At 47.9% G+C, this 11,323-nt stretch overlaps 2 protein-coding genes across 2 annotated transcripts in view; one reads left to right on the forward strand and one right to left on the reverse strand.

Moving 5' to 3' along the window:
- PDZD2 (PDZ domain containing 2) overlaps positions 1–6,420 on the forward strand; it is a 153,049-nt gene extending 146,629 nt beyond the window's left edge. Inside the window, exon 25 of the transcript XR_009820827.1 lies at positions 6,374–6,420. The gene's annotated coding sequence lies outside the window, so the exon portion shown is untranslated. The remainder of the gene's footprint in view (positions 1–6,373) is intronic.
- PMAIP1 (phorbol-12-myristate-13-acetate-induced protein 1) lies at positions 4,066–7,347 on the reverse strand. Its single transcript, XM_062017831.1, has 2 exons — positions 7,211–7,347; positions 4,066–6,854 (listed from the first exon to the last, which is right to left on the reverse strand). Exons 1-2 carry the CDS (start codon positions 7,260–7,262, stop codon positions 6,742–6,744), a joined length of 165 nt encoding a protein of 54 aa, XP_061873815.1. The 5' UTR covers positions 7,263–7,347; the 3' UTR covers positions 4,066–6,741.
- Positions 7,348–11,323: the final 3,976 nt, after the last annotated feature.

Genomic DNA, 11,323 nt, shown 5'->3' on the forward strand with positions numbered 1-11,323 from the left:
GCAACTTTTATTTATCTACTGAGGCGCGAAGTAGTAGAAAATTACATTTAAGTTCTATCTAACTCAGTTCCCTCTTGGGAACTGGGCTTTTTCTGAAGGCCTTGAGGGACTGGGAAAGGGGGAACTTGGCACAAAAGTTTTGCAGTTTTGAACACGATTCTTTTTTATTCCTGTATTGCTAACAGACAGCGCTCAGATCTAAATGAGGTAACTAGACACACTGACTTTGTTGTTTGCAATCAGGTTTATAATTCTACCTGAAAAGCTCTGGTTTATGTCTCATTTTTTTCTTTGCTGCTCTCCTGTTCCCTTTTAGCATCCCTGAACACAACTCAGTGTCTGAACTGGGTCCATGTGTCTCTGGTGTGGCTGTTTATGGCTCCAAAACTTCATCTACGTTTCCAGACATATATCAAAGCTGCCACTTGATCCCATTTGACCAAAGGCTAATGGTCACTGTCTCTGTCTCACATGTAGGGCTGTGAAGGAGAGTCGCAGGGTGGAGGTTCCCCACCTGGAACCCTTCCTGGAGCCAGTGGCTGGGCAGGAGGGGGGCATGTGGTGGGAAGTGCTGCTGCAGGACAGTTTGTGGCTGCGATGACAAGAGGAGGCAAAACCTGTCCAAGCCACAGCCCTGAGCTGCACTTCCTGGTGCCCAGGGCCGTATGGGCTCAGCCCCAGGGGCAGCCATTGTTGCGGAGGCTACATCCACTCTGCTGCCTCTGTCCTGACAGCCCCTTGCCCTCACCTTGCCCAGGGCTGGGAGATTCAAAGCTTTGGTCCAGCAGTTTGATGCTTTTCTTTCTGTTCTTTCTTTCTTTCTTTCTTTCTTTCTTTCTTTCTTTCTTTCTTTCTTTCTTTCTTTCTTTCTTTCTTTCTTTCTTTCTTTCTTTCTTTCTTTCTTTTTCTTTCTTTCTTTCTTTCTTTCTTTCTGTCTCTCATGTGATATTTGGTTGTCTTAGTGCTCTTGCAGTACCTCCATGCTGTGTACAGCACCCCCATAGCAACAGATACCTGGGGAGCAAGTGGTGCTGTGTTTTCCAGGGCTGATGCCCACTGCTTCTGGTAAAGGAAGCTGAGTTGTTTCTCATCATCAAGGAGATGAACACAGCTGAATACATTGTCACTAGTACTTGGCTCAAGCCCATTTCACACTGCTTTTATAGAAACAGTCAGCCATGACTTGCTCTTTCCATGCCATCGTGTTCCTCAAAGCACTTGACTCAGCTAAAAGACTTCAGAAATGAATGAAGACGTTATTATGTGTAAAGCTTTTTGTTCCTTTTAAAAATAACAAATCTCACTCATTAAATGATCCTAATTTGATGCAAATAAACATCTTTCCTCAAAACAGAGTCACCCTTCCCTCACACAGTGTGTAAAGCTATGACTAGAAGGATGTTTTCCAGCAGTCAGGGTATTTTCTGAAGTTAGCCAATAGTAAAAGCAGAACTTTTTCTACTGATATTCTCGTATGTGCTGGCCTCACCATGGCATGCAGCTGAATCAGTCCAATACCGTTGTACTGAGCAAACAAGTTACCTGAAGCTGCAGTTGCTTGTATTTTTCCCTACCTGGGAAAGCCATAGTGGGGGAAAGCCCAGCTGCTTTTGTCAAAAATTACCTCCTTAATTCCTGATCCTGGGAAGGAAAGAAGGATCTGGATGTGTTCGTGCCTTTGTCACATCCCTTTCATGGGCATGGAAGGGAAGACACAAGCAGAAATCTGCCCCTTAATCACTGCCATGCAGAAGGTGGCAAAGGTGTCTGCAATCCCGGCTTGGATCCTGGAGCTGAAGCACAAACATGATATCTTGACCTCAGAAGAGCATGATAATGCAGGCAAAACCTCAGAGGCACAAAAGCCCAGTGGTGGGTACCATCCCAGGGCCATCATCTGCTCTGAGCCCTCCAGGTAGACGCTGCGGTGGTGTCAGAGTGGTAACATGAGAGTGCCAGTGTCTTGTTGGCAGCTCCAAGGCCTATTTGCTGGCCTTGTTCAGTGTTGCTGAAGGAAACGCATTTCTTTTGAGGTTTGCAGCTGGATTGTCCCCTGCAGGAAGGTGCCTTGGCCCTTCAGAAAGTAGAGGCAGTGGCATGGAGGAGCCAGAGGAGCTAACTGGTGCTCCCACCATATTTTCCTGCAGAGGAGAGAATGATGCCAAAGACCCTCTAAGATGAAATGGCTGGAACAGTTTTATTTGAGGTCACTGCCATTTCATGGGATATCTGTTGATGCTAAAGGAGTGACTCCTGCCTCCGTGGTTTCAGAGGACTCGCAGGCAGGTGAGATTTGCATTGCAAGGAGACTGTGTGTAAGAAAGACTGATAGCTTGGCATGGCCTGTTTCTTACTTCATCATCCAGACAACATGGTGACACACTTGGGTAAAGACCCCTGTTTACAGCTGTGGCAGCTTTTGGGACTGTTGCTCCCTGACGGTCTTGCCATGAGACAATCACCTTGGAAAACTCTACCAGACTGAAAGGCAGTGCATCATGTCCCCAAGCCCTTTTTGTCTGGCATTCTTGCACCTCTACAGATGCATGATATGCCCCCACACCATCTCGTGCTGACAGGAGGAGAATGACAGAATTAGTCCCTTCCAGCAGTGTGTGCTAAAAATAATGAGCAGCACATACGACATTGTTTTTCAGATGACTTAAAAAAAACATCCGGTGAGGGAAGAGGGGAGGAGGAAGGTGTTGTCGTCTAGCAGTTTGTTTAGGAAATACCACTTGTGCAACCAGTCTCAGGTATGAGCGTGTGAGCTGGCGAAGGGCACTGGGGCAGTTTTGGCCTGGGCGAGCAGAGTGCAGACGCAGCTTGGGGCTGCACTTGTTCTGTCAGGTGCTCACGGGCCGTGGCAAGCGGAGAGTGCTACAGGGTGGCGGCTCCAGCAGTTTGGCAAGTGGGCCTGGTTTGGTTGTTTTTGATATCAGGCGGTGGCAGGTGAGTCAGGCACCTCCAGACAGCGATGCCGTGCCCTGGTGATGGGATTTTTGTTTTCCCCTGCCCCTTAGGGAGGAGCAGGTCACGAGCATCATGCTCTGGCAGTGACCTGGCTGGAGCGGTGCCAGGCTCCAGCAGGCAGTTTGTGAGGGTGTCTGAATGTTTTCGTAAGGCTGATGAGTCTTATGAATGTAATTTGCTGGTGGTACTGTGTAAAAATGCACTGTGCAAAAATGCACTGTGCAGCCCCTGTGGTGGCACTTGGCACCAAGCTGATGGGCCTTCTCAGGACCACTTCACTGCTGCCCCACAAAGCAGAGGTCTTCCAAGCCTCTGATAACTGGAAAAGGACAGGAAATTGCTTCCCTTTCAGGTTTGGTGGATTTTTGCATTTACTAGAAAACAGAGTGTTTTCCAGGAAGCTCTTATTCCTCCTCATGCTGGGAAATGCCCCAGGAGTGGTGCTCCTTGCCTGTGAAGCTGGGGAGAAGCAGCACAGTGAGTCAGTGGAAAGCCTGCTGATGTGCACAGTGTAGGTGGTGAGGACCTCAGGCTCTGCTCTCCACAGCTGCATCTTTGGGTCCCGACTTTGGGGAGGAAGGACAAGCTCTGCACTACCCCTTGCAGTAAGCCGTTATCATTTTCCCCTTTTCCAAAATTCTGGCTTCAAACTTTGGAGAAAGGAAAAATCTGACATTGGTGAAATGCTGTGTTCGTTTCTGCCTGCATCCGAGGCCAAACCCTTATCCTGGATGTCTATCTTCTCCCCAGTAACTGTCTTCCTCAATGCCACAACACCTCTAGTAGAGGTAGTGGAGCCCCTGATACTCTGTGGGCAGTAGTTACTAAAAAATACTAGAACAGACATCTCAGTTTCCCATTTTGAAGTTCAAGGTTAGGGCGATGTCATGTTCCTCTTAAAGGCTGAAGTAAAAGCCTAATCTCCCAATCCATAACCTGCTGGCCTTCTGCTGTTGCCCTAGTTGGTGCATGCTGACGTGGAAGTATGGAACGAATTTTTATAACATTATAGTACAATCAGAATTACAAAACAAAACAAAACAAAACAAAAACAACCCCAAGTTAAAACAAAACCAACTATTTTTTCTTGCAAACACTTCATATTTATTATCTCAGCAAGGATTTGAGACACACACATGCAGGGAGCGTACAGCAAAACATCTGGCTCATATCCAGGACAGGCCTTAAGAAAAACAAACTCATGTTGACACCATCATATAGCACATCTTTTGCAAAAGCAACAAAAGGAATCCTAGGGAGGGCACCAGCGAGTGCTTGCTCATATACTGGCACTGATTGCTTGGATCTAAGTCTTCTTCCTGAGCCCCCGGTGAACGCTCGCACTCTCGAGAGCTCAGAGAAGCCTAAAAACACTTCACAAAGAAAGCAAACAGTCCTTGCAGATCTAGACAGAAAAACAGTGAGCCAATACTTTAGCTCAGATATCCCCATGACAATGCATTTATGAGAACGCTTTTTTATTTCATAACATTCATGTGTGCTACAACCTGAAGAACACAGCAGGCCCTGTGAAGGCCACACCTAGATTCCTATGGAATTTCAAAGCAGCATACATTGAGCACAATGCTTTTATGAAAATACATCTCAGCTACTAATGCAAATGAATGCTAATGCTGGATTTTCCTGAGAGTCCCAGACAGGCACAATCGCTGTTTAGCATCCTTGACGATGAGTCCACCAAGCCCAGGATATACAGTGGGAGCTCTCCTGACATAGTCAGGGCTGCACACAGCAGTACCAAAACAGAAGCTCTTTGCATTTACTCTTTAATACCTGAAAAACTGACCTCTGTATGTCAGCAAAACACGTTACTTTGCAGTACTAAGATGAATAACAACTATTCTTGACACATTATGTTCTCACTGAAAACGTATTAGCTGGCTTAAAGGAGGAGAGAACTGTGCATATGGTTCAGGACAATGGCAAAGCTCCCAGTAATGTCACTGGGATGAGGTTGTCTTCCATGCAGAAAGCAGGCAAAATCGGTCAGCTTCTGCTTAGAGGAATCTGTGACAACTGCAGCCATACACAGCTGATTGTGACAGAGTGACTGGAGCTATGTGACTGCAGTTTTGCAAAGGCAGATTCAGAAGAGCTCACCAAAAAATTAATACAAACAATAATTCACTACAAGGCAGGGAAAAAAATGTAGTGTCAGCAGATCCAGAAAGTGCAACTATACAGCTTCATACAAGGTTAAGAGAAGGAAAGAGCTTAAGCTAAGAGAAGGAAAACTCTGCCCATTGACCTAAGAGGTAGCTAGAAAACTTGACCAGCTTTAGCCATTTTCTTGCTAGCATGCACCTATTAAAAAAAATACTGTTGAGGATCATGTCTGACATGAATTGACTATAGCAGAGTCACTGTTTGCCTCGATGGTGACCAGGATGCTTAATTCAGCTCCTCCAAAGCCAGCCAAAGGTAATAACCCAGTGAGATGCACATAATGCATCACCATCCGCTGGATGTGCTACAGCAGCTTTATCATTCTGGAACTGAAACAAGGTTACCATGAAATGAAATGGAAAGAAACATAAAGGGAAGAACCTTCATTGGCAAGTACAGCTAAACGTTCAGAAATCCAAGACTGCTTTCCTGTACTGTAACATTTAATTCTATCAATATTATTTTTTCAAAGAGAGGTAGATGCTTTCTTTGAATAAATAACATTCTCAAAAAAACACTTGAGATTGAACTTGGATCCAACTTTCCTATCTACTTCTATCACAGAGTTATTTGTTTTACTTACAAAGACACAGCAGTATTGTACTGTTCCCAAGAAATTCTTTGTGAAGCAAAAGGAATCCTTCCACCAAACACACATACCTCAATATCTGTATTTGTGTAATATATATTCATATATGCATCTTCTATAACGCTATGCTAAAGTGTTGCTCCTCTCTGTGTTGCATAAAGTGTTTCCTTTATTATCAGGAAACATTATACTTTCTTTTAGTTAATAGAGTGTGTTTTTATGTCATGTTTTGAACATCTTCATACTATTTTTTGAGCCTAGTCAGTAGAATTTCATTAATAGTTCTGTGAAATGTTCATTTCATACAGATAGGGTGCACATATTCCTACTTTTTTAATATATATTATATATATAATATAAACTAGAAGTATTCAATGTCATGTTAATTCACAGAATTACCATTTTTAGTCCCCAAAGCAACATCCTGTAACATATAGTCACTCAATAAAGACTTAAGTAGTTTACTTAGCAAATTAAATAATCCCACCACCAGATCGCTGTCCAGCAGAATCCATGCTTTTCAAAACATGCTTTTCAAATCAGAAACTGAGAAACTGGCTTTTTGCCTTGTGATACACAATCCCAGCTTCCAAGACAGACACTTTTTTGGCTTCTTCCTTGAAGGTGGTCCGAGCTCCTTGGTGCTGGGGGATGTGAGGACCAGAGTGCAGACAGGGAAACCAGGCTCCTGGAAGTCTTCTGAGCTGAGGCAGAGGGGCAAGTTCCGTCATGCCCCAACTGCCCCCATCACGTGGTAAGAGGCTCTCCCCATCGCTCTCTTTTATTTTTTTTTCCACCTGGCACTCCTAAGCCAATATCGCTGAAAGAACCTTCAAAGAAATCACGTTGTGACAGCTATCCTCCTTCAGTGGCTACGGGCAGCAAAATATAACACAAAGAGCTTTCATCATCTCCCAGCGTCAGTGAAGTTTCTCGTTCCAAATCCACAGAGTCAAGGTTTCTTCCACCGCTTTTCAACACACCGCGTCGCATCACGTCTCCGGGCAGAAGAGCTTGACGAGGAGGTTCAAGATCTTCTGCCGCAGGTCCCACTTGTCGCCGATCCTCCGCAGCTCCAGGGCACACTCTGCCACCGCCTTCCGCTCTGCAGGGCACAACACGCTCGTCAGACACCGCACCGCCGCCGCCCCCGCCGCGTTTAGCGTTATTTTGTAATCAGGGTCTCGACAACAGTGTATCTTTTTTCCCTTTTCCCCTCCTTCTGACTATTGCACACACACAACAGACACCCCCCGCGCCCCAAGGGGATCCCCTCTCTTCCGCGGCCGCAGGATGCTCGGGCTGGCGCCGCTCGCGCTCTGGATGCTGGAGCCGGGCTGGAGCGGGGACAACGACCCGAGGTGGGAAGCTCATGTCCCCCAGCCCCAAGCCCTACCACCCCGCTCCCTTCACACACACACGCCGCCCCCCACACCCCTTCCCCTTCAGCTTCCCCGGTACCTGCGGGAGCGGCGGGCGGAGCGACCTTGCGGAGGGTCCTGCCCGGCATCATCGCGGCGGGCCGGGCCGGGCCGGGCCAGGCCGGGCCGTGTGGCGTCGTGTCGGGAGCTCGGTGTCGGCGCGGCGGGGCCCGCGGGCGCTCGGCGTCGGGCGCAGAGTGAGGCGGGCGGGGCGGCGCTAGCGCCTAAGAGCGGCGCGCGCCGGGCATTCCCCGCGCTGTGACGTGCGGCGCGCGGGAATCCCGCCCCCGCGCCGGCCGGCGGCGGGACCGAGCGCTGCTGCGGCGGCAGCCAGAGCTGCCGCGGGGAGGTGGAGGGGTGGAGTTTTGATCTTCTGGCAAGAAGAGGGGAAGGGATGTGGAAGGGGAAGAGCGAGGGGAGAAGGGAGGGTGAGCCGTGCTCGTGGTGTTCTGTGAGAAGTGGATGAGGTTGTGGTCACAAGGAGAACGAGGTGGAAGGATGGGATGGGCTTGGACAAGCAGGAGCGAGGGATGGGGTGTGCATGTGGTTGGCAAGAAGACGTGAAATCACAGAATGGTTTGGGTTAGAAACAATTTTTAAGGTCATCAAGTTCCAACGTTAACCCAGCTCTGCCATCATGCCCCCAGGCACCACATCAGCACGTCTTTTAAATACCTCCACCACTGCTCTGGGCAGCCTGCGCCTGACAGCCCTTTTGGGGAAGAAATTGTTCCTAATATCCAGTCTGCTTCTTCCTAACCAGGGCACAGTCCTGACACACTGCCGCACTACTATTCAAAGTAGAGGATGATAACCTTGACCTTAGACAAGCTGTAGGGCAGCACACTGGCCCGTATCACATCAATTGCCACTTAGGGCCACCCTCCCTCTGCCAGATCCTCCCCATGTCAGCACAGTGTCTGAGCAGTCTGTCACTGCTGACACACCAGGGCACACTTACTCATGCCCACAGTAATTTCAGACAGTGGTTTTTACCAGAAAGCTGGGATGGTAAAGTCACTCTGGTGACTTTGTGATTGTTGCACCGTGTTGAGGAACTGTCAGTGAGTCACTTGTCTGCCTCCTATCCCTAGGAGAGTTGATTCTGGTGCAGTGGCACATAGGATGGACATCTGGTTTTAGGGGGAAATGAAAACAGCTTGACATAAAGAAAACACAGATGAGCCAGACACTACAAAGAGCTTTGTGGCTGAAAGCCAGTCCATGCCCATCTTTCCCATCAAAACACATCTTCAAGAGGAAAAGATGTCACAGAGTAATTACAGACACGGTCTGTTGAGCCTCTGAAGTCAAGTGTCTAGAAACACTGATGACTTTGAAGTCTGTTAGAAGAAGAAAGGTTCACCAGATCAGCTCAGAAACCTTTTCCCCTGCATATTTCCTGGAAGCAATGACACAACTGAAAGCGGGCTGAGATTTCTGTCCCTACATAGGAGATCCTCAGCCCTGTTGGTGCCTGGGCAAAGGCAGCAGGCACACTGGTGCTGCAGGGCTGGCATGTGGTAGAGGCAGTGGTGCTGGCTCCTGGACAGGGTATTCCTCAGGGTGACACCTGAGCTGGTGGCTTGTCTGCAGCAGGCACTGGCTCCTGTGGCACCCTGCAGTGTGCTCTGCTGGATTTGTGACTTGAGGTCTGAACAGCTTAGGCTGGCCACAGGGAAGTTTCTGCTGTGTTTGAGAAGACATTGCCTTCATCTCTCATCCTTTGGCATGAAACCTTTATGGCATACAAGCTTCTTTGTTTGACTTGATGTGTTTAGTGTAATTTTTTCAGGTGTAAACACCCCTGTTGGTAACCCAGCCCCATTCAGGGAGAGCTGCCCTTTGACCGTTTCGTTCCTGTACGTAAGAAACTGTTCCTTCAAAACAAGTTTGTTGAGTTTTAGTTGGCGGGAAAACAAGTAAACAGCTCAGGACTATGTCAGGCTGCATGATGTGTCATTCCTCGCATTGGAGGTGCTGTGTTTCTGCAGCACGTGATACTCAGGGCTACATCTCATGGCCGTAGCCTGACGGCTGCGCCATAAGCCATGGCAGCCGCTCCAGGATGCCAGCATGGGGGCGGCTGCCATGACTTATGGAGCAGCCCTTATGTGCCCCCAGTACTCTCAGGGCTCAGCAGACCCAAATGCAGGGAAACCACTCATGAACTTGGGCTGTGAAGAAGAGGGACACACTGACCCCTTGCACTGCTGGGTACATGCAAGTTATTTCACTCATCTATTTTGTTTGCTTAGGCAGAACCAGAGATGGCCCGGGGCTTGTTGTTCTTTCTGAATTCACAGACAGATCTAATTATTTAAGTGTTTATTAAAGGTAAATTATTTAAGTGACTATTCTTCCAGTAAGGCCAAAATAAAATGAATCTTAATCCAGTCCTGCTTAGCAACACTTCCTCACCCAAAAGGGGGATGATCTTTGCAGGCAACTTCAGCCTATATCTCTGCAGCAACACAAAGAGATGGGCCCTTTTTTGGGCATGTGTGGGCAGGGAGATGTTTTCCTATTAGAGCAGCTGGGCACAAGCCAGTGAAGTTGCAGGCATCCATTTTTTTTTCCTTTTAATTTTATTTTTAAAGCAGTGGTAGGGTTACAAGAACAATGGGAGACTTTAGAGTACAAAACAGACTAACTGACCCACCTGTGAGCCAGAGTCTGAAGTGTTCATCTCTGCCATCACCGAGGTCAGTGCGTCTGTCTGAGTCCAGTGGCGTAGGGCAGGAAGCCTCACTGTTTTAAGGGGAGCTGACCTGCGCTAGCTCTGCATCTAGTCACCTTCCTGCAGGGTGTTGCTGGTGAAGGGGGGCCTTACTCGGGGGGTGACAAATCATGGTGCGTTATGGCGGGAGCAGCACACGGTGGGGCTGCTGCCAATTTTAAGATTGCAAAACAAGGGCAGAGAGAAAAAAAGTCCATTGTGGTTTGAAGTCACCAGCGAGCTCTGACGTATTTTCGTTTCAGTTCCCTTAAATAAAGCAGTGTAACTGTGGGAAGCACAGGCCTTTGGGAAGCTGTTCTGCCAGAACAGCCATAAAAACTGTTTCTTGCTGTGGCTCTATCAAAAAGGACCATGGGTTTCCAGTTGGCTATAGCCACAGTGAAGAGCAGAACAGCAGCCTGAAGAGCACAACCCCCTTGAAGCAGCCTTCCAGTTTATTTCTGTTTAACATCACTTAAAGCCTGCACAATTACACAGATGAGAAGACAGAACTGTCTCAAGATAACAAGTGCTTTGCCAGGGTCTGGGTGATGTAGTCTAACCAGGAACGTGTTGCTGAAAGCCAACACGTGGCAGACTCTCAGTATGAATAACACCAGTGGGCAGGCCTGCTGAAAGGAAATCAACAGTTGCAGAAGCAAAATCAAGAGCAAGAGAGAAAGGAAACTAGCTGTTTTTTTCCCCCAAATTCAGTTATTTGTGCTGAATCAGCTTTGAACTGTTTTTGTGCCTCCCTGTAAGATCCCAAATAAATCTCTGGTACTGCATCATTGCTGGAGTTGGTCTTCCCATCTTCCCAAGGCTGTCTGGTGCTGACAGTTCTTGTGGAGTATTTGTTTGTTTCTGTCTGTCTCCCTTTTCCCCGTGTCTGCAGACGGCCGAGTCGGCAGTTCCTGTTGATGCTGGCGGGTGCCAGCACCCGAGCAGGAAACTCAGCTCTATTGTCAGGAGCACAAAGCAAAGGTCATTCCGGGAGAGCATGGCAGGGTGCGGCCACATCGAGCGGGGCTGGTCACCGCACTGCCAGGACTTTTTGCCTTAAATCACTTCATCCCTCTTGTTTACTCTTCTGTGGCACCTTTCCTCCGTGGATTGCTCTCATTATTATGAGTAAAGCTTCATAAGTCCCGAAGCCTTAAGCATTAATCTCAACCTCGCTTTTCAAGGAAATGTCTTTGTTCTGTGTTAGTGATTTTCTGGTGGCCATTGCAGCAAAGTTTTGGCCTTCAGCAGCTGCAACTGCACTGCCAACACCTCCACTATGGTGTGGGAAGATGTTAATGCAGATTTAGACAGTGAAATACGCCAGCTAATAGCACTAGACAGGAAAAGAAACTAAGGAGATCTGCCTTCCTGCTGCTCAGAAGTAACCCTCACCTGCACAGGTCTTATCTCCTGTTTAAATATTACCTA

This window comes from Colius striatus, chromosome Z (genome assembly GCF_028858725.1).
Source record: "Colius striatus isolate bColStr4 chromosome Z, bColStr4.1.hap1, whole genome shotgun sequence".
NCBI lineage: Eukaryota > Metazoa > Chordata > Aves > Coliiformes > Coliidae > Colius > Colius striatus.

What these genes read in the sequence shown, in the direction of transcription:
- PMAIP1 (XM_062017831.1), bottom strand. Translation starts at nt 7,262, where the DNA reads ATGATGCCGGGCAGGACCCTCCGCAAGGTCGCTCCGCCCGCCGCTCCC. An exon ending in TCCGCCCGCCGCTCCCGCAG is followed by an intron (nt 6,855 to 7,210) that starts GTACCGGGGAAG and finishes TGTGCCCTGCAG; the next exon opens with AGCGGAAGGCGGTGGCAGAG.